We start from the raw sequence: 22,482 nt of genomic DNA, 5'->3' as shown, positions 1-22,482 counted from the left end.
TGTATTAAATGCTTAAAGGTTGCTTCGCCTAATTACTAAACAATTAATTGAGAACGAGAGACAATGGAAAGATGCATTTATTAGCATCTCACGAAATATGTTTAAAGTAATTTGGTCGATTAACACGCACAACCTTAGAGAATTCGTGGGGATTAGCAGTTGGGTATAACACTGGATTTTTATTAGCTGACCCGGAAAAAATTGGGGTGGACACCCCTAATCACTTAAGGATTTTAAAAATAGCCGATTCCCAGAACTACTGAATATGCATAAAAAATTTCATAAGAATCAGTCGAGCCGTTTTGGAACGAACATTGTGACACGAGAATTTTATACATTAGATAATAAATTCTGTACAGCTCAGCGCTATCCCCCCCAGTATTTTCTCCATACCTTTGGCTCCATAGTTTTGACTTCTAAGATGTCCAGGTGCCAAATAGCCATTTTGAGCGGTGGTCATTCCTTTGTGTGTCAAATTCGTGTCCTTGTTAAATAAATAGATCTATCAAACGTTAAACAAACTATAATTAGAATGAATACAATAATTTAATCATGTACAAATAATACGTGCTTTGTTTGATATTGCCTAGATATTGCACAATGTGATTGCGGTTGAAATAATGTCGTTTACGAATATATTTTATGTCTGTTATAAATGCGTGAAATTATTTAATTACAGATGACTAAATATATGTACATTCTATTATTATTATTTACTAGCTGACCCGGCGAACTTCGTTCCGCCTAACAGTCTAATGATATCGTATTGTAGTTAAACTTAATTCAGGCTTTCATTAAGGTATAATACATGTTATTATTACATTAATATAACTTTTGCAAATACATAAATGTTTAATTTCGTTGGTATTAGAGGTTTGGGTGCCAAAAACCGCCATATCGCTGACTTTCGTGACATTTGCAGATATTTGATGATATTTGAAGACTTTGACCTTCTTATTTTGTCAACAGATAGCACTACATGCTGTTTGCATTCGTAAAATTTATTAATTAATTTATTGTTATTCGATACCTAATGCGATATTTTATTATTTATTCTGCTATTCAGAGCGGAGAAGAATCCACCAAAAAACAGAACTAACATCAGTCCAGCCGATCTCGAGTTTATAACTAGTGTTATAACTCAGAACAGATGCAGAATATGCGAACTTACGAATGTACTACCTTAGGGAGCGTTCAAGTATAACGTAACGTATTTTGGGAGGAGGGGGTCCTTTTGTGAAACGTTACGATGCGGGGCGGGGATAAAATTACGCGTTATTGTAAATATTTTTTTCGACTTACACCACATAATAGTAAATAAAGAGTCTGTAGGTGGTCACGAAACGTTTTACTATACTTGAGTACAGTACTGTACTTGGGTACTGAAAAACGTTACGGCGAGTTACATGGGGGGGGGTCAATAATCTCCAAAAATTGCGTTACGTAATACTTGAACGCTCCCTTACACATTTTTGTACGATATTCTTGCAATAAATTATTATTATTATGCAAATCTGCTTCTAAAAGCTCTTAAGTAATCTTTATATATATAATTCTTCTGTGAGTGTGTATGTCACTGAACTTCTCTCAAACGACTGGACCGATTTTGATGAAATTTTTTGTGTGTGTTCAAGGGGATCTGGGAATGGTTTAGATTCACAAATCAGCCCGCCAGATGGCGCTGCAGGCGGTACTTTCATACTTTGCTTTACTAATTGCTTGAAATATCATGCAGGACAACGTCTGTCGGGTCCACTAGTTAATAATAAAAATATTGTTTCAGCGAAAGCAGCATGTTTGTGTCGCGTCGCCGGTGGATCTTAAAGACGTGTGGAAGGACGACACCGCTTCGATGCGTACGGGCAGTGCTGGCACTGGCGTACGAAACTGCGGGCCATACTAGAGTGCAGAATGTTTTCTACTCTAGACGCGAGTTCGCCAGGCCTGAGGCCCAGTTGAAACCGCACGACAATTTTGATTCTGAGGTGAGAGTGATTCCAAGATATTTTGTTTAAAGAAAAAACTTTTTAACCGGATTAAAGTTATGTATTATTAAAATCTCAAGAAAAACAATCCGCGAAAATAGAGGACACCGTGAGCCATTTTTGCCAAAACCCTCCATCTTTTAGCCGATACCAACTCCGGGGAAATAAATACAGATAATGCAACTTTCTCTACAGCTGTGATACTTTTTGACATCCAACACCATGAGATTTTAATAATACATAACTTTAATCCGGTTAAAAAGTTTTTTCTTTAAATGTGTAAAGGTTATGTCAATAAAAGACAATACAATATTTTGTTTATTTAAAAAAAAAATGTTGTTTATTAAAAAAAAAAAATGTCTAAAACATTAACAGTTTTATTTACACAATTTAAGGAGTTTATTATTAAGTTTGTTATGGAAGAGCTGGGAACCCTGACACAGCTATTTTCTTACATAAAAGGTTTCCCAAATCTAACACATTGTAATGCAAATGTACAATGTGAACAGGGGCAAACGGGTAAGAGGCTCATCAGATGTCAAGTGAGCTCATGGACACTCAATGCCAGAGGGCTCGCAAATGTGTTGTCGGCTTTTAAGAATTGGTACGCTCTTTTCTTGAAGTCGAATTGTGGTGGTGCGAGGCAAAAACAGCCTTAAGAAACGCTCAGTTGTGGAACGGCGGACGTCGAGGTAATACGGGTGGAATTTCGTATTCTGCCTCGACGTCCGATGATGAAACTCAGCTGCAGATATTAATTCGAACAACTCTGAACACTCTCCATGGTAAATGCGTTAGAAGTGCAGAGGGGTCACCACATCTATACGCAACGCCAAGGAAAACAGGTTTTGTCTAGTAGGAAAACTAAAGAAAACAAAACCAAGCATTGTAAAGCCTCTTTTACTTATTCCACATATTAGTTTATTACTGATTGTAAACAGTGCAGGCGGAAGTGACTTCATTGTTTGGCTTCTAACATTTCATTTAACAATGTTTGCAACAAATTGGTTACAAAATTGAATTGAATAGGGCTGCTATGAAGTTATCCCAAATTAAGGCAAATATATGTTTGTGATTCATGAATTATTTGTTTATAGAAAACGTTGGGACTAAGAAATAATCTCTTTCTTAATCCAGAGTCGAGACTTAGCGCTAAGTACGACTCCGGTATGTCAAATCGTATGGACGATACGACGTTTTTGCGTGTTGTTCCCATGTAGCTTCTATTTGGTTTTTAGAACCTTTATTTATTTAAACTAGTAGAAGACAGAGGACTCTACTGGCTTCTTGGCAGAAATTCCAAACTGTCAGTAGATAATAAGCTACTCATCTACGAAATGCTTTTGAAACCAATTTGGATATATGGGATTCAACTATGGGGTTCGGCGTGTGACTCTAACATAACTATCATACAGAGGGTTCAAAATTACATCTTGAAACAAATATCCAACTGTCCTTGATTTATAAAAACATCGGAGATTCATGAACACCTCAAAATCAGAACTGTCAAAGAGGAGATCAAGACCTGGAGTATGAAATACAGAAAAAGGCTAGAAATGCATCTTAATAAGCTTGCCACACAACTAACCACACCGGACCTAATAAAAAGACTAAAAAGGCGGCAAATCCTAAGTCTTGATAGACACTGTTGAAAAAGAGGAGCAGTCTCGATGGAGATCTTGCTCTGAACGCCTAACAGCTCTCAACACATCTGCTCATAGTCTAGCTGACTGATTGCAAGATAAAGACTAGTAGATATAAAAAAAAACTAGTAGAAGTAAACGTAAGCAGATTTACTACAATTTATTTCCCTCCCCCCCCCCTCTCCTCCTGTCAGCAAAAGTAAGCAAAGCTCTCAAAAATAATAGTTCATAAACGTATTATTTCTGTGTAGGAATCCTCGAAAATGCGTTTCGTTTACAGGCATATACACAGTGAGGGTAATATGTGTAAAAAAGTAAATAATTACTGTTGACGTAATCACCAAATAAGAGAATCATAGACCCCCCTCCCCCCTTTAGTGTTTACGTAATACTGAAACGGCCCCTAGTAGTAGGTTTTTCTAGCATTTCTTTTTCTTCAAAGTGATGAGCTATGGTGTGGTTGCAGCTATACAAACACTTAGTTGACATTATCTTGGCGTTTAAAAGTGACGTAGCTACTGTTCTTCTTATTCGTTCTACGCTCTAAAATTTTGAGAAGAAGAGAAAAGCATTTAGAGTCTAAATGCTATTTCTCTTCTAAATTTAGAAGCATTTATACGTTTGGAATAAATGATAAATTGATTTCATAGTTGCAAACTTACAAATGAAATGACAAATCTTACAATGTAACTCAATGAAGACCATTTATTGTTTATCATAATACTGTTTCTTCATTCGCAGAAGTATCAGTAACACGGTTCTTTGAAGAGATTTTCTGACTGTAAATAGAGGAAGTTATTATTATCACGATTATCAAATTGTCTATATAAGGCTTTATATACTGAACTCGTAACAAATTATTTATATAATTAACTAGCTGCCCCCGCGAACTTCGTTTCTCCTTAATGCGATTTTACTTAGCCTACCTTTTTAGTACTTACCAACATGGAACATGTTGTTGATCGTAGAGGGGTTAAAAGGGTTGTATGTATTTTTGTATGCTTTATCATAAAAAAATAAAAACAAAAAAAAACTAAAAAATTTAAAAAAATTGTTTCGGGTGGACACCCCTTATTACTTAGGGGTTTGAAAGATAGTAGCCGATTCTCAGACTTACTGAATATGCAAAAAAAATTTCATAAGAATCGATTGAGCCGTTTCGGAGGAGTATGCAAATGTGTATGCAATATGAAATGTAATGTGTATCTGAGGCAAAGATAAAGGGTTGTAGCGCCACTCTTTTCTAATATGTTCACTAATTCGTTCGGATTAATACCTGCAGCTGAGCTTCATCACCGGATGTCGAAACAGAATAGGAAATTCCACCTGTATCACCTCGACGTCCGTCGTTTCACAACTGAGCGTTTTTAAGGCAGTTTTTGACGCGCACCACCACTATTTGGAACCAGTTGCCCACTGAAGTATTTCCGAACCAATTCGTCTTAGGGTCCTTCAAGAAAAGAGCGTACCTTATTTTTAAAAGGCCGCAACGCACTCGCGAGCCCTTAGACATTAAGTGTTCATGGGCAGCGGTATTATCGGTAACAACAGGTGAGCCTCCTGCCCGTTTGCCCCCTGTTCTACAAAAAAAATGACTATTTTGAGAAACAACCACGAATTAGACTGTTCGTTATAATCATTACAGCATTGTTTAAAGGTAAAGTTTTTATAATGTATTGTTTTCTCTTTCTGTCATTTAGTGTTAATAGGTGATGAAAAGAGATCACTATTAATATATGGATAAGTCTAATAAGTTTAGTACTTGGTATTTCTTCTCGCTTCTTAGAGTGGATATATGATGAGACTACATTGCGTAAATGTATGTTTACGAATTTCTCGGGAACTGAAAGTCTTTGTTTAATTCTGTAAATCAGGTATATTCCAGCTGGAAACTGTTGAATCAAAATCCTTTCAGTAGTTTTTGAGATATCGCATTTCGGTAGGAAGTCAATTTTATTAATGTAATAATTTAACATTTGACATTTGCTCGAACGGTGAAGCAAAACATCGTGAGGAACCCGACATGTCTTAGACCCAAAAAGTCGACGGCGTGTATCAGGCACTGGAGGCTGATCACCTACTTGCCTATTAGATAAAATGATCATGAAACAGATTCCGAAATCTGAGGCCAAGACCTAAGGGGTTGTAGTGCCACTGATTTATTTATTAATATAATAATAGTATTAAATTATTCTATAAATCCAAAATAAATTTGAATTTTATAATTTCAGGTTGAACTTCTGGATTCGTTCTTCGGTGACGGACGAGCTTATATCATGGGCCCGGAGAAGGATTGCTGGTACCTCTACACGCTTCTGCCGCTTGAAGGTTTGTACCTTGTACCTTTGTACCTTGGGGCATAGAATATTGTTTTTATAGAACATGGAAAACGGCCAGGAGGCACACCTGATAAGTGATACCGCCCGCCGTCACTCGCCAGAGGGCTCGCGAGTGCGTTGCTGGCCTTTTAAAATTCAGTACGGCAAAAACTGGCTTAAAAAACACTCAGTTGTGAAAGGACAGATGTTGAGGTGATTTGGAATTTCGTATTCTGCCTCGACGTCCGATGATGAAACTCAGCTGCAGGTATTAATCCGAACAACTCTTCTGAACACTCTCCATGGTAAATGCGGTAGAAGATCTAGATTTATATATGTTTTACACAGTTTGTTACGATACATGAGGTTTATGTCATTTTTGTTATCGAAATCGGCCATCTGTGCCTGACTTCCGAAACTATTTAGAGTTTTGAACAGCCGTGATTCAAATGCTCTACTTCATGATATACCAGGCCAGCACTGGATCCAGTAGATTAGCTTTTGTTAACTCTTTTACGATATTGTACACTGTGTAATTCTCTTCTACCTTTTTAGGAACGGTAGACGCACTTGAAAAGGAGCAGCGTGAAGTTACTGATCGAGAAGTTCCCGAACCAGACCAAACCATAGAGATACTGATGTCGGAGTTGGACCCCGCCGTCATGGATATATTCACAAGGGCTAATTCCGCTGATTCTGCGCAGGCGACTAAGGTATAATAAAGTCGTCGAAATATTATAATTTTAAAATATTTTTTTGGTTTTTACACGCTTTATATTAGCTTCACCTGTATGTATGTATGTAACCGACTCCTTCGGACTCGATTTTGACCCACTTTAAACGGACAGATTTAATTCAAACTTTGTACACTTATAAAGAATCAGCGACAATATAATAATTTCATAGGTTTATCTCGAAAAAACAATGAAATTTTTTTCAAGTCCACAAAGCAATACGATTAAATTGAGACAACACGTATTGCTGCTAGGACTAAAAAGTAGAAAATAAATATAGTTTATATTATACATATTTTTCGTCTATAGATATTAGTTTGATATGCTTTAAAACCGTGTTTTATAGTTTTTTTAAACTACAATATTTATTACTTCTATACATAGGAAAAATTTGAAAAGCAATCACAAAAGTCCCTTCTAGACAAGTAACTTTTGCTAACTAGCGAAATGTAGAATCCACTCCCCGATTCTTGCCTGAGAGATATCCAATTGTTTAAAGTAAGAGTATACTCGACCCTCCAAGGCCGCCAACATCCCTAAGGGAAGAGACGAGCTCTATTTTGGCGTCCCGTAGGCTCGTTTGACCCCATCCCAAAAAAAAAGAGTTTCAAGTCAAATCATTTATTTCAATTAGACCACCTAAAATGGCACGATAAATCTAATAAGTATATAAAATTCTCGTGTCGCGGTGTTTGTAGTTAAACTCTTCCGAAACGGCTCGACCGATTCTCATGAAATTTTGTGTGCATATGCACGCATATGTTGCATATGTTGTCCGATTTTCAGACATACCCTATATAGGGTATGTCTGAAAATCGGACAACATCTATTTTTCATCCCCCTAAATGTTAAGGGTAGTCCACCCCTAAATTAGTATTTTTTTATGATACAGCATTAAAAATACATACATCCCCTAATTTTTACCCCTCTACAATCAACCTCTATTTTTTATTATAAATGATATACATGGCAAAACGACGTTTGCCAGGTCAGCTAGTAAAATATAAAGATGATTCTAGTTGCCCCTTCCAAAAGGTAGTTTCGTGTGGAGAAGAATGGGCAAGAAACTCCACATTTACTCTTTTAAAATAGGTTTACAGTATTTTGTATACATTAGTTAAATAATTATATGTGAAGACAATGTACTCCTAGAATAAAACTACTAAAAAAGTTAGTATACATGTTCCTCATTGTTTGTTTTGTTAACAGGCGTCGGGAATTGACCAAATAATCCCGGGAATGGTGATTGACGACTATCTCTTCGATCCCTGCGGATATTCCATGAATGGAGTTGCAAAGGATGTAAGTTCTTTTTCCTATTTATTTTGTTCTTTAGTTATTATAAAGGGTCAAAACTCTGTATTGCCACGATAAGGGGAGAGTCTTTATATTAAGATGACAACAAACCAGTCAATGTTCAGTCATTTTGACGTTTTGATGATAGTCAAGTGACGTAATCTGGAGTTATCACAATTTCGTGTTATTCCCACGAGAATGTAATGCGTGCTCCTATTTCACCATGCCTCCTGCTGATAGAGGACAAATCTTTGTTTTTAATTTATTTTATTATTTTTTATTACTTAAGATGTCATGTCATGGTGTAATGGTTGCAGCTCCTTACAAACGTTATGTAAAACAAAAAACTTAGCTATTAAAAGAGTGGCGGAGAGTTTATTGCACTGGCAAATCAAAGACAGTTCTTCTTTTCCGTTCTGCGACTTTGATTTGAGGACTGGCAGTAAATGTAAATTACTACATGGTACATTGTGTTACCTATATGAATAGATGATTTTTACTTTGCCTCTTCCAGGGCTACTACATGACCATCCATATAACGCCGGAGCGGTCGTGTTCGTACGTCTCGTTCGAGTCGAACGTCCCAGTCGAGCGCTACGATCGCGTTCTACGGGCCGTGCTCGCCGCTTTCAGACCTGCCAAGTTTATCCTCACCATATTCCATACACCGGTAAGTTAAAGCGACACAATTCTAGAATTATTCTAGAATTAAGCCTAGGTTTGTCATTTAGACTTTATTAATATATATTTATTGAAGTTATACATCTTTTGGGGCGTTAGAGAAAAATGATGAGCGTAAATTATTACAATGTGCGCGTCCGTCACAAAAAACCGACACCCTCAAGTTTTTGATATAAAAATAAACCTTATTTAACTAGATAATGCGTTATAATAAAACTTTCAATGTATTAGATATGTATTAGTAGATATCTTTTTTTATTGTTAGTGTCGTTTTTTCTTCAAACGTAGAATACAATTTTTGAAAAGATTTTTATCTTGTTACGCTAAAGAACTTCTAACGCGTGTTCATAAGTACACACACATGTTTTTTAATTACACTGATTTATAATATGTTAGAAAATTATTTATCATGGGCTATTATTAGAAGAAGAGACGGACAAATGAATGCTATCTTTGTTGATTCTAATGATAAAAACTGAATTATAGCATTTCTACATTTGCAGGACGCGCCCGGCACCGAGCCGCTGCCCGAGCTGAAGGCCTACCACTCCCTGAGCGGCTTCGAGCAGAAGGAAGCCCAGCACTGCCGCTTCTCGGGCTACGAGCTCCACTACGCGCTCTACAACAAGTTCCCGAGCTGAGGGCGCGCTCCACGCCGCCCCGCCCCAGCCCCGCCGCGCTTTCGCCCCAAAACCCCCGCCCGGGACATTCACACGATACTCGCCTCCACCGCGCCGCGCGTCTACGAAGACCCGCCCTGCCGATTCCGCCCCACCCTGCTGAGGCGGATCGTGTCTGCGATATTGGCCTGCAAGTGCCGGGCCAGTGGGGCATGACGCCCAGAGACGTCTCTTAGGAGTAGCTCTTAACAACCCTTAACATAGATTTCGAGCAGACCTGGATTCGTCTGGATCTGCAATTCTAGATTAAGAGGCCTAGAGTTCTATAGGTGCGCTTCTATTTGCTTCTTCTCTCAGTTTCAGGTGCATAAAGAGGACAATATATGAAGGATTTTAATAAAGTTCTCTCATTAATGTCGCTGTTACTATCGCTTACGCTATTGGTGCTAATTACATTTCATGTACCGTAGAAAGGAACGAACAATTTCTGTAACTTAATAAAAACAAATTAAAACATTCATCGCCTAGAATCGAACCTAGATCCTTTACGCTTTTATAAAACCTCAAAATTCTTTGTATAATACCAATAGCGCTTTCTCGATAGTGTACATAGTTATGACAGCTGACATACCGGTTTGACATTGACGTTTCGAGATACGACAGCTGTCAAAAGGCACTCAGCTTCGCTTCGTCACTGAGCTTTTTTCACTTTCATTTGCGACAAATTACGCTGCTCAAGGTTTATAGAATAACTTTTTTTTGTGATCTTAAATTTAACCCTGCTGTGAATTTTGTAACAGGGTGCCATATTTAGGGTTCAAAATCCGATATAGTCTGATATTTGTAAAGTGATATTGACAATTCAGATTTCGTTAATTTGTAGTTAATTGTGCTTTTATAGATGACATAAATTACGCTAAGTCTGCGCTCAAAGAGTATTTTAATAATTATTATTGATTAAAGTACATTGTCAACTTCGCTTTTAAAAAAATGCATTTATTAAAATTGAAATATATGTCGCAGACTCAGCGTAAAGTGACAAGTTATAACGTGAAACGGAACGCATCAATCGTATTTGAAACATGACATTGACGTGTCAATTTGACATTCGTTATAGATTACAATAAAAATAAAAAATATTTTACCATTCCATTGTGTTAGTGATATTGTATTAATTCGTGTTTTCGAAATTGACATAAGAAAAGATGTTTCTAGAATATTTAGACGTTAGAGAAATATGAATTTATATGATAATAAAAGTTATTGACGTAGCTGTGACGTTAAAGTAGTGATAGATTTGGCACAAATGTACAATATATTGTAAATAATAAGAGTAAGAGATAGATTAAGTCCATTTGTTGCGATAAGTGATGGTGGGGAGCGTCCGAGACGCTGGCGAGCTTGGGGTGTGTTTATTTCAATAAATCATTTTCTCTCAAACTATATGTTTTCATTTATCAAACCTGCAACCCCTTTACTCCAACCCAACGCCCATTTTTGCGTCTGTGCAATTTATATAAATTTTCCCTCTGTGCCTATTTAGGCTAAGTTCACATGTAACGCGCGTTAACGAAGGTCAACGCGCGATCAAATTTATAAAGAGTTCAGATGACAAGCGCTAACGCGTGAGCTTGCTTTATCAGTGGATTCTTACGGGTTGGGTGCATAATGTGGATATAATGGAGACACTGAATCTGAGGCGGAAGTCACAACTTTGTAGAGCTTGTGCACGATGAAATTGTAGTTTTGTTTAGTTTGATAATAAATAGTGTAATGCAACTGCGGGGGGCGGGGGCCGGGCGAGCGTGTGGTGTGCTATCGTCTCGTTCATTCACCTGAGGTCACTGACCACACTACACGCCGCTCGACACTGCTTCCGCAGCTGCACACTTTTTCGAAAATAGTATTTTATTTCTTCGCCTCGTCACCAACAGAGCTATTTGTTTGTACTCTGGCTGAGTTCACAAGAGCTGCTTGTTATATTATCTATTAGGTATAAAGTTGGTATATAATATTTTAAATTATTGTATTTTTTATTGTAGAATTATTGGTGTTTATTATTATATATAAACTGTTAAGATAGATGAAAAAACTCAGGTATTAAAAGTATTAAAGATTGATGGAAACGTCATGATCAATTTTTGTTGAAGGGGCACCAAACACTCAAATTTAGGATTGAAGAAATAAAAAAATATATTTAAAAAATATGTTTATTAAAATATCCAACATCACCTTCACCTCAACAATATAAATATATCAAAAATTAGAGTATAACAAATCAATGGAGTATTGTTTAATTCATAAAATCTTGAAGTATTATATTATATAACATTTTTAATGTAATATAAAAATTCATTAAACACGTATTGTTTTCGTACAAAGACCACTAGATGGCGCTGTAAAGTTTTCTTGTAAACATATTATAAAAACAAAATAAATCAGTGGCGTTACAACCTTTTAGGTCTGGGCCTCAGATTTTTTCATCTGTTTCATAATCGTTTCTCAATTAGGTGTCTGACAAGGCAAGTAGTAACACATGCTGTCAACTTTTTGGGTCTAAGGCAAGTCGTTTTCCTCACGATGTTATCGATCACCGTTCCAGCGATTGTTAAATACGCATATAGAAAGAAAGTCCATTGGTGCACAATCGGGGATCATACCTACGTCCTCAGGGATGAGATCACACGCTGAAGCTTCAATAAATATATCATTGAATTAATTTGAAAGAAAATACGGTACGGACAGACAATACTCAAGATCCAAGCCCCTTCCCTTTACAACATTAAAATATATTATGATTATTTTTCCGACCCAAATATCGGCCAATAGAATTGCACCATTCGACGTCACGTGGTACAACCTACATGGTATTATACTGATAATTTTTTGTGAAAATTTTCTCTGGTCGTTGCTTCAAGAAAAGTATTAAGTAGTTGTTTTATTCATTATGAAATTCTTATTTGTTAACTGTACATTTCGTCTCATGGTGCAATTCTATTGGCCGACATTTGGGTCGGAAAAATAATCCCCCGAATACCACACGAGCTTCAAAATTATCGGCCATTTCCCTCAAGGTTCCCTTAAAAATAAATATACCCCGGGAAATACCCGATAATTTTGAAGCTCTTGTGGTATTATAACTGACTATATCTTTCTCATATTTTAATCATGAATAGTACAAGGCGGGACATATCCACCGAACATAGTCTGCAAATGCTTCGCAACTGTGAGGCAGAGGGCTTCTTGTCGCGGACCAGCCACGACCTGGATTCCGAGCGGAATACCTTCCGCGTTGAGGCCTAGAGGGATCTGTAATTGGAAATAAAATCTGTAACTACATGGATGGTGGTGTACAATAAATTACATGTACAGTGTAAACTCTTTATAACGAATTTCAAGAGACCGAGGATTTTTTTTCGTTATAGAGAGTGTATGTTATACGAAGGGAAGAGAAAAAAAAAAAACAAATGCAACCAATTACAATAATTTCTAATTTTATTACTATCAATTGGTAAATTATTCTTAACACATATATTCTGTTTTCTTTGCCTGACGTGTTTTACTATGACAGGCAATGTAATCTAAGAATAATGGCACACATGGTAATGGTAGGGGAGCCCAAGAGGGGATTTCGGGATTTACTGAAGCGCGGCAGATTAATATATAGGGGGATACCTTGTACCCGGTTAAGTACCTCCACAAAATATGAGGCCCATATATAAGGCCGTGAAGGAGACAGGATCAGATTAGTAAAAAAAAATTGACCATCAGAAATTCCCGAGCGCGTCAGATTAAGGTAGGGTGAGTTAATTACGTCCTAAAAAGTGTATATTCCACTAATCTGACAATTTGAGAGTGACGGAAAAAAAGGGGAGGGCAACAAAGTTGTAAAAAAAAAGGTCATCTCGACATTCTCGGCGTAGCTAATTTTTTTTTTATTTTGAAGGAAATAATTCAAGAATAATGAAAAATATATAATCTGACGATTTCCGCAAGCCGAAATAACAAAAATTCGTCGATAAAGTTAAATGCGTGCAGCTGCGTGATGCCTACATTTCCTTAAACCGATCGGAATCTACTAAACAGCGTTCTAAATATTTCCCTCAAAATTACATTTCCTGTGAATTTGAACCGATTCGGACCGATAGATTTTGAGAAATTTTGAAAAATCTTAAAAAATTAAGAAATATTTTTTTTTAAAGTGGTTTCTTTATCGATCAACTTCAAAAACTAATCCGCCTTTGAGCTTGAAAAACCACGTCGATCGCCACCAAGCTGGTCAAAAGCGGTTGATTCGTTCGAGAGATATCGTGAACGAAAGAAACCCGAAAAAGTGTTTTTTCGGGATTACTCCGAAATTTGTGGTTCGATCAATTAAAATTGCAAAATTACTTATGATGATGATAAAACTGCGTCGAATGCCGCCAACCGCGTGAAAATTGCTTGATCCATTCAAAAGTTATTGCGGTTTGAAAATTCCAAAAATAGTGTTCTATGAAACTTCTATCAGACTTTCGAGCTGGGAGAGCTCAAATGCATAGAAATGTTATTTCTTTGAACTCCGCGAGCTCAAAATATCAATTTTAAGCGCCCAGGCATGGAATTAGCGGGAAGTTGCAGGGGTGGCCCTTTAGGTAAACCGTTTTTCTAAAAAAAATTTGTCAGATCAGGCGAATCCCTCTAGATAATCGTCAGATTATGAGACAGTACGTTTAGAACATAAAGATGAACCACATATATCTTAATCTGACGCGCTTGAGTATTTCAAAATTGCGTTTTTTTTTTTGCAAATTATGAAAATGGCCGTGGGTTTGGGTCCCATCGAAATCGTCAGATTAGTGAATGAGAGCTTTTTTTTGGAGCACTTAACACTCCCTTAGAAAATCTGACGCGCTCGATAATTTTTATTTTTTTTTCATTTTCAACCCTTAAATACAACCACCCGCATCATGCAAACGATCAGATTAACATACGTACATTATTAAAAATACGTAGGGCATTGATGCTATCAATATCTGACGCGCTCGAGGATGTCCATGCAACAGTTTTTTTTACATATTTAACAATCTATAGCCGCTTCCCCCACCGATGAAAAGGTATATATCATATAACATTTTTTTCTTCTTATCATCTAAGCTTTGCATCGCAATAGGTCTCTACGACGCTCGAGTAAATCCCCATTTAGCATCGTGGGCTCCCCTACCATAATGCAATAAACAATAACAAAGGCGAGAAAGTAAGTATGTTGTTGATGTCTAAATATGACAATATTTCTTCGTAATAGAGAATGGCTGTTCCGTTATAAAGATAGAAGTAATGTATGGGTTTTGTGTTAAACAATGTTTTTTTACGTTATAGAGAACTTTCCTTTATAATGAATGGCGTTATACAGAGTTTAAACTGTACTTAAATACCTGAATGGAAGGCAAATGCAGGACGTTGAATATGCCCCAGTATGAGAAATTAAATGGCCGAAGATACAGGCTGTAGTGGTATGGCGCAGGCTGAGGTGCCGACGGGAATATTAACACACCATTTGTACCAAGGGTGTTCTGAAAAGTAAAATAAATTTAAATTTCCTGATAACTTGCAACACGTAATAAAACTAGAATTCGTCATTACAACCCCTTTAAAAGATAAGACATTTTTTGACAAGAAGACAAGAAGAGAACGCTGGAGTTTCACCCCTTCGTTGTGCAAATTGATACGAAAAGAACAAATAATAATTTAAGTGTTTATTTCAAAAACAAAATCATTTATTCATATAGGTAACACAATATACACTTATGAACGTCAATAAAGAAATACATATTAAATGCTACTACTTTTAAATTTACTGCCAGTTCTCAAATCAAGGGCGTAGAACGGAAGAGAAGAAATGGCAATAAAGTCTTCGCCACTCTTTTTCAGTCGCAATTGTCCACATGACATCTTAAGTAATTAATAATAATACAATAAATTAAAAACAAAGATTCGTCCTCTATCAGCAGGAGGCATGGTGAAATAGGAGCACGCACTTACATTCTCGTGGGAACAACACGCAAATACATAGTCGAAATAACTAAACATTAACTTTAAACTTTATTAACCTTAAAAACAACATACCACAAGATCTTTCTTCAACTCCTCTGCAAGTTTGTCTCCCCATTCTTTATTAACAGGTGGCAACACTTGGTCATCCAACACTTTAATAATAGCTGCCGCTGTAAATTCAGATTTTCCTACCAACTGCAAAAATATGAAAATGTGGAAAATTAGGACTTGCTCCTACTGTGAAGGGGGACAAGAATCGGCACGCGATTAAGGTATTTAATTGAAATCTAAATTAACTAGGGACTTGAGACAAAAGCACTTGAACGGCTTATGTATGGGAATGACATTACACGCTCTAGTCACGTGACAATTTTCATACAAAATTGTGTGTTGTAGAAAACTTGTCTGCACTACGCAAATGTTAATACTTTAAATCCTATTTAAGGCTTTATCCATTGCCTAAGCTTAATTTTAATAAAAAAAAAATATATTATACTTCAAGCGTTAGAATGTATAGAAATGTGTAATATAAAAGTTTAGTAAAATTAATTGAAGAATCAAAAATACGTTCAGATTGAAATCGTGTTTAATTTAATAAATTTGCTAAATAGTCTGGCGAATACAGGCCTGTATTTTTTTTATGTAATAGGAGGCAAACAGACAAGAGGCTCCCCTGATGTTAAGTGATACCGCCGCTCATGAACACTCACATTGCCAGAAGGCAAGTGCGTTGCCGGCCTTTTAAGAATTGGTACACTCTTCTTGAAGGACCCTAATCTGAATTGGTTCGGAGATACTTCAGTGGGTAGCTGGTTCCACATAGTGCCTTAAAAAACGCTTAACATCTTACCTTCTTCCCCAATTCTGTCAATCCGTGAACCTCTCCCGCGTTATCGAGAAGAAGACTTGCAAAGCGTTCGTTCTCTTTGGTCATAGCGTGCCTCCATAACGAGTACATATAGTTAAACCCATTGTGGTAGTACGGAGTGGGGGAACTGGGGCACTCGTCGGAGAGACGCTTTATTACTCTGCAATATTAATACTTGTTTACACTTGAGACTGTGGATAACATAGTGCAAGAATATATGTTTCAGACTCGAAGCCAATATTAGCCAGATAGTTATTATTATCGCCCGACATTTAGATTTTATTTTAAAACAAGTCAGTGTGCACGCCGCCGATCAGTGAGCAACTGAACTCAATCATGGATATCTGTATGTTAATATGTTATGTAAAGCTGGCGGCTTCAACACATTTACACTTTGTGCTTGTGTAGTGTCTGTGAATAAGCTCGAGGCGTGCTGTCAAACTGAACATGCATCATGAAAAGACTGTCCGTCTCTCTCGCGCTCGGTCAAGCTTATGAGTATAAAAGAGACAGTTATTGTTTTGCTTTTGCTACTATTTATGTTGATCTTTACTGTACATGTTGATCTTTTTTCTCATTATTATTTTGTCTGTGATTGTTTACTTATTTGGTTGGAGGTTAGAATACTTTGAAAAAAATGTCTCATGAAATATATTCCGTCTAAACATTAACAGAACAATCTCGTGAAATGGTGTACAATGTTTTTAATTATTTATAGCATCTTAATAAAAACAGTTTCATGAAAAAATGGAATTTTTTAATTTTACATCAGATGCGACTGGTGTTTCTAAGAGGAGTATTGAAAGAATTGTTAGTGAAGTAAAAGTGAAGTGTGTTGAGCTAGATGGAGCTTATGTCGAAAAATGAAAAATTATTTACATAAACTACTCTTTTACGTTCTTGGTCGGGCTTGGAACTTTTGGATCCACCCTCGTATGCACATAAAACCAGAGTAGACTAAAATATATAGCTTGCCAAAAAAGTCATATTTTTAAACATACTGTATAGTGAAATTGCATTAGTGTGAGTACTGTGAACGCGCCAGCTTTCGATAACCGACGTATACGACTATACGACGATTTTAATTGATGTGTGTATGTGTGTAAATTTGTGATGTCATATTTTCTTGTATAAATACCATAAATATTGTTCTATGACTTATAAATAAATACATACACGCACGACTGGCTCTGATTTTCTTATTTGGTGATTACGTAACCAGTAATTATTGACTTTTTTACACATATTACCCACACATTAGACAAATTTAAAAATCACTTAACTATTATATGATTCGCAAAACTTAATAAATACCTTCTCATAGCTTTTCTCAGTTCAGAACAAACAGGGCTCACGCGTAGATCCTTGGCACACTCCGTGTAGAAATATTTCACGTCCTACAAATGTACAAAATATCAACAATACGAAACTAGATTTATGTCACCTAACATTAGTTAAGTTACATATATATATTTTAGTACTAATTAAAAGCCTTTAGTTTTTCCCACACTCATAAATTATATTTAACATTCTCGTTTCCGATAATGTCCAACATAAGTGTCACTTAGATTTAAGAACTCTTTAATAAGTCAAGTTAGTTTTTTGTTAATCCAGCGTCGCAACTCCACTACCCCTAATGTTAGTTAGTTATAAGCTCATGTTTTAAATAATTAAAGCCAGTTGTTATCCAGCTTCAAACAAAGTGTTTTATTTAACATATGTATGATCTTTTTATTACTGAATTGTAATATAATATTTCCGGTACCTTCAGAATATGTTAAATTCAGTTTATATGTACACGCTAATTGTATTTAATCGCCTTAATTTTTGGCAATTTTTTGAAATTATACTTCTTTAGGCGCGTTATGAAAAATTGATGAGAGTGAAATTTTACGATGCACGCGCACCGTGACACAAAATTATCAGTATGAAGTTGCCCACTAACGAATTATTTTTACACCAGCCGGGCGCCGTGCGTGCGCGAGCGAGATGGGAATAATACAATCTTCAAGTAAAAAGAAATAGAATATGCGTGAAGTTAGCAGCTATGCCAAGAATTTTGAATGACCATAATGACCTTTGTAGTACCTTTTAAACAAATAAAGGAGTTTTAATTATTTTTTCAAAGAAATTTAGCAATGCTTTTTCACAAAGACCTATTGTTACTTAGTTAAAAGGTTATGAAACATACGTAGTTATTAAATTGAATGAATAATATAATAAAATAATAAATAATAATAATTATTACTATTAATATTAATTAATAATTGAATAATATACTAAATATTATTAAATTATTAACGTTAAACATTTATTATTAATCATTTAATATTTTAAAAAAATAAAGAAAGCCAAAGAAGTATAACTTCTTACGCGCGTACATAAGTACACGCACCCTTTTTTATGCTTTACAGTATGTAGTAGTAATAGAATTTCCTGCAAACAAAGCACGTGCGCGATTGTAAACGTTCGTAGACTTACGTACAGTTATCTAATTTATTACGTACTTTCGATGAGGATTCATATAATTTACCTTAATATCAATTTTCTTATCCAGGTCGAGTAGATCTGCCTTTTCTGCGGCTACGACTTGAGTCAGAGGCGCCAGGTCTTCCAGGTGTTTACTTACAAAGCCAATGGATGCCATTGTAGGGTTCAGACCAGTTCGGAGTACCGATCCTTTGAATATAAATATAATTAAATAAATATTCTTTGATTTAGTAACGTAATTACAATTTGTAACTAGTGTTTCCTACAACAAAAACATACCTTTAAGACTAGTGTGACCAGGTGTAGGGTTGAGGCCATAAAGTCCACAGAAAAATGCAGGCATCCGAGTCGAACCACCGATATCGGAACCTGAAATATAAAATACAAAAGCTTAAAAAATTGTATTTTCAATGAATTGCTACAATATACAAATCAAATCAAAATACATTTATTCAGTTTAGATGCGTCTTAGCGCATGCTTATGAATGTCAAAAACGTTTACAAAATTCGCGAAAGAGCAAGACGCCATCCGTTCGCAAAACTACCAGGAGACCTTGTTTTGAGGAGAACAGGCAAGAAACTCAGCAAGTTTTAGTTTTCCCTTTACATTAAAATTATTCAAAGCAAAATATCATTAACCAAAATGTCATTAAAGTTACATAAAAAAAATCTGTTCTGTGATATACCACATTTATACCACACATATTCACAGCACTTCAAAGTTAACAAAGCAAATTATAATATGTAATATAACTAGAACTATTGCCACGCCTTTCTGTCTTCTAGATAGTTATTGACTGTGTACACATAAAATACTTAAAGTTGAGGTTGCAGCTTTAAAAAAAAAGTAAAGTGCGTGCGTACAAAGTACATATGTCAGAAGTGAAACTTCTTTGTAAATTAATTATTACTAAGGTAAAAGCCCCAATAGATGATAATGTACTAGTATATCAGATCACTCCAAGTATTTGTATTTCTATATTCACACTGGTTACACGACGTTATGCGACAGAATTGCCATCTAAAGTTCTAATATGTAACTACTAAACGAATACATCAACCAATAGCGTGTATTTTTTCTCGATCTCTCTTACACTCTCTCTCGTTCTTTCTCACTTGCTTGCTTATTCTCGCTCCATGGCTATTTGCTTCATTCTACGTTCGACCTTTCTCACTCTCTCTCAATCGGTCTCAATCGCTCTTTCCCTTTCCTTCGACGAAAACGCTGCACATCTTCGTGACGCTAATATTATTATTGTGTTTCATCCGTAAAAACTTTACCCTCATGCGCCTAAAGAAGTTTTACTTCATAAATATTGTTATAAATCAAATAATGAACAAATATCATGTTCTATAATACTTACACAGCGATATAGGGCTAGCTAGGGCTGCGCAAAGAGCGGCTTCACCACCACTAGAGCCTCCGACAGTTCGGCCTGTGTGGTATGGATTGTTAGTCTGTCCGAACAACATATTGCGTGTTTCTTGCCTAAAACATAAATGTGATATAAACATAAGATATGTTAAATCAGATATTCAGTAAATTTTTTCTCAGCTCACCATTTATTAATCTCCGGTACATTGGTGACAGCTACAGGTATCGCACCGGCATTTCGCAATAGACGTACGCATTCCGCGTCCTCAGTTGCGCGTGCGCCGCTTCTAGCGGTCACGCCGAGTGTATGTAACATACCGAGTACACCGTGACTCTCTTTCGCCGTGAATGGAACACCTAATTAAATTTACATTTTTTTTAACAATAATGTTATGATAGTGTACATAACATTTATAATCTATGCTGTTTGTTATTATATGTATTAAAAAATTACGCACCTTGTTATTAATTATCTAAATTTCCAGAACACATGGCATTTAATATGGGTTCTGGGTTAAAACCCGGACAAATAATGAATGTTTAACATTTATAAAGGAAAAGAAATATGCTTTCCAACTTGTTATATACAAATACTAAATGTTTTCATATAAATAATAAACCTATAATCTAATAGTTGCATGTAGAGTTTTATTTAAAACCTTTATTTACAAGCAAGTAGGTGTTAAACTCTATTATCATAATTTAAAATGTTATTATTAAATACTTTGCGTCTAGATATACTACTTATACTGTTCTAATTGTCACTAACTCACCTAGGAAGGGTTTCTTCTCGAATTCCTCATCTGATAAGCCCTCTTCTATCATTCTATCCACCTCATCTGCATCTTTTAAAGCATCCTCAAATCTCTCATCAGTTATTGCGTTTAAATAAGGATTCACCTATAAAAGTAATTAGCATAATTTGTTATAAATAAGTTTTTAACGATGAACCTAATTAAAACTTTGTATAAGTACTAGCTGTTGAGGAAATTGAGGTCCAGCTAGATAACTGGATAACAAAATGCTTATTAACAAATTTTAATTTATAATTATAAAAATAGACTTATATTTGACCAAGTTTGGAGTAAATTTTATGAAATGTTTAATTTTAAAGATATCACTAATTAGATATCAGTACATATTAATTTAAAAATAAAGCGAAGAAACTTACAATTTTAATCCTCTCAATGCAAGCAGCCACTAAATCTCTCGACTTTAATTCCTTATTTCTTATCTTTGCCGCCAAAGTCACAGCACTTTCTTTAAGCAAATTATGTTTTTTCTCCAAAGATGGTATTGTTCTACGCTGTCCATCCCAGTATAATGAAAATAGAAAATCTATGCACATGTCCATGTAAAAGCGAAAGCAGAAAAATAATTGCTTCAATAAGCCCATGGTGACGCCTTTCAAAATCTTACTTGTTTTATTATTACAACCCTGAAAATAAAACAAATTTTACTAATAATTTGTGGATTACAAAGTAATGTTTGCCTGTAAAAGGCTGTACATACAATCGCTCATTAGAAAATTATTTGTCTTGAATTATAAAACAAAATGGGTCCATCAAAGTCAAACTAATAACAATAGTATTCACTATTCACATGAGAATACTAAACTAAGTTAGTTTACAACTTGTTTTATCAGTAAATAATCTTTATGATATTAGCAACTATGCAGTTTTATCTTACCTCTTTATTATTGTCTGTCTTTATAGATTTATCTTTTTCTATTGACATAGTACAATATATGGAATTACCTAATGAAAATAATATACCGAAGATCGGAGTTAGTATTCAATAAAATCTAATTAAAGCAGTAATATATTCATACTAGTATGTTAACACTTTACAAGAAACAAAGTCCAATCGTTCGACGAACGGCGGCCTTTTTAATTAATTCGTGTCCTGCATTGGCAATGGACTGCAAAACTGTATATATACGAGTTCAATAAAACTGTTTCAAAATATTTCTTGAAAGTTGGAACTTGAAAGTTGAAACTTTCCATTGGAAAATTGGGATTGTAAATTAAAAAAACATAAACAGAATCAGTCACAGTCCACAGAACAACTAGAAAATATAACAACACAGAGTAAAATACTCTGAACCATAGTATATATAAAATCTTTTGCATTGGGCAAAAACGCCGTTATGTTGCTGCAGCTGCTAGCAACGGCTTTGTTTTGCCTACTTAGACTTTATTCACCTGGAAATTTCAACGCGAAAAATTACCCCTCACCGTTCACCCTATAAATGTTTTATGGGACACAATACGGGGCCTTATACTAAAGCGTATGGTAGGGCCACACGCTACTGCTTATGCACTGAAGACAACAGAAATTGTGTCTATACCTATAACCTCCTTGTTCTCTAAAATAATGGAACCCATTATTACTTTCTTACATCTCACCCTCTCATATATTTAGTTATCTAGTGCAGCT

General features: G+C 35.6%; 2 protein-coding genes across 2 annotated transcripts in view; one reads left to right on the top strand and one right to left on the bottom strand.

Moving 5' to 3' along the window:
* LOC125060803 (S-adenosylmethionine decarboxylase proenzyme) overlaps positions 1-10,717 on the top strand; it is a 47,219-nt gene extending 36,502 nt beyond the window's left edge. Inside the window, exons 3-8 of the mRNA XM_047665881.1 lie at positions 1,784-1,985; positions 5,860-5,956; positions 6,502-6,659; positions 7,890-7,982; positions 8,491-8,646; positions 9,161-10,717. Of these exons, the coding sequence (XP_047521837.1) occupies positions 1,784-1,985; positions 5,860-5,956; positions 6,502-6,659; positions 7,890-7,982; positions 8,491-8,646; positions 9,161-9,298 (844 nt within the window). The 3' untranslated portion in view covers positions 9,299-10,717. The remainder of the gene's footprint in view (positions 1-1,783; positions 1,986-5,859; positions 5,957-6,501; positions 6,660-7,889; positions 7,983-8,490; positions 8,647-9,160) is intronic.
* A 747-nt stretch (positions 10,718-11,464) lies between these two features.
* LOC125060797 (fatty-acid amide hydrolase 2-like) lies at positions 11,465-22,066 on the bottom strand. Its single transcript, XM_047665870.1, has 13 exons — positions 21,733-22,066; positions 21,215-21,481; positions 20,817-20,943; positions 20,229-20,400; positions 20,033-20,157; positions 18,948-19,037; positions 18,712-18,857; positions 17,493-17,575; positions 16,161-16,338; positions 15,383-15,505; positions 14,692-14,829; positions 12,422-12,586; positions 11,465-12,075 (listed from the first exon to the last, which is right to left on the bottom strand). Exons 1-12 carry the CDS (start codon positions 21,778-21,780, stop codon positions 12,440-12,442), a joined length of 1,644 nt encoding a protein of 547 aa, XP_047521826.1. The 5' UTR covers positions 21,781-22,066; the 3' UTR covers positions 11,465-12,075; positions 12,422-12,439.
* Between the last annotated feature and the right edge of the window lie 416 nt (positions 22,067-22,482).

This window comes from Pieris napi, chromosome 22 (assembly GCF_905475465.1).
Source record: "Pieris napi chromosome 22, ilPieNapi1.2, whole genome shotgun sequence".
Taxonomy (NCBI): Eukaryota; Metazoa; Arthropoda; class Insecta; order Lepidoptera; family Pieridae; genus Pieris; species Pieris napi.
This window is presented reverse-complemented; position numbering and strand designations above follow the sequence as displayed.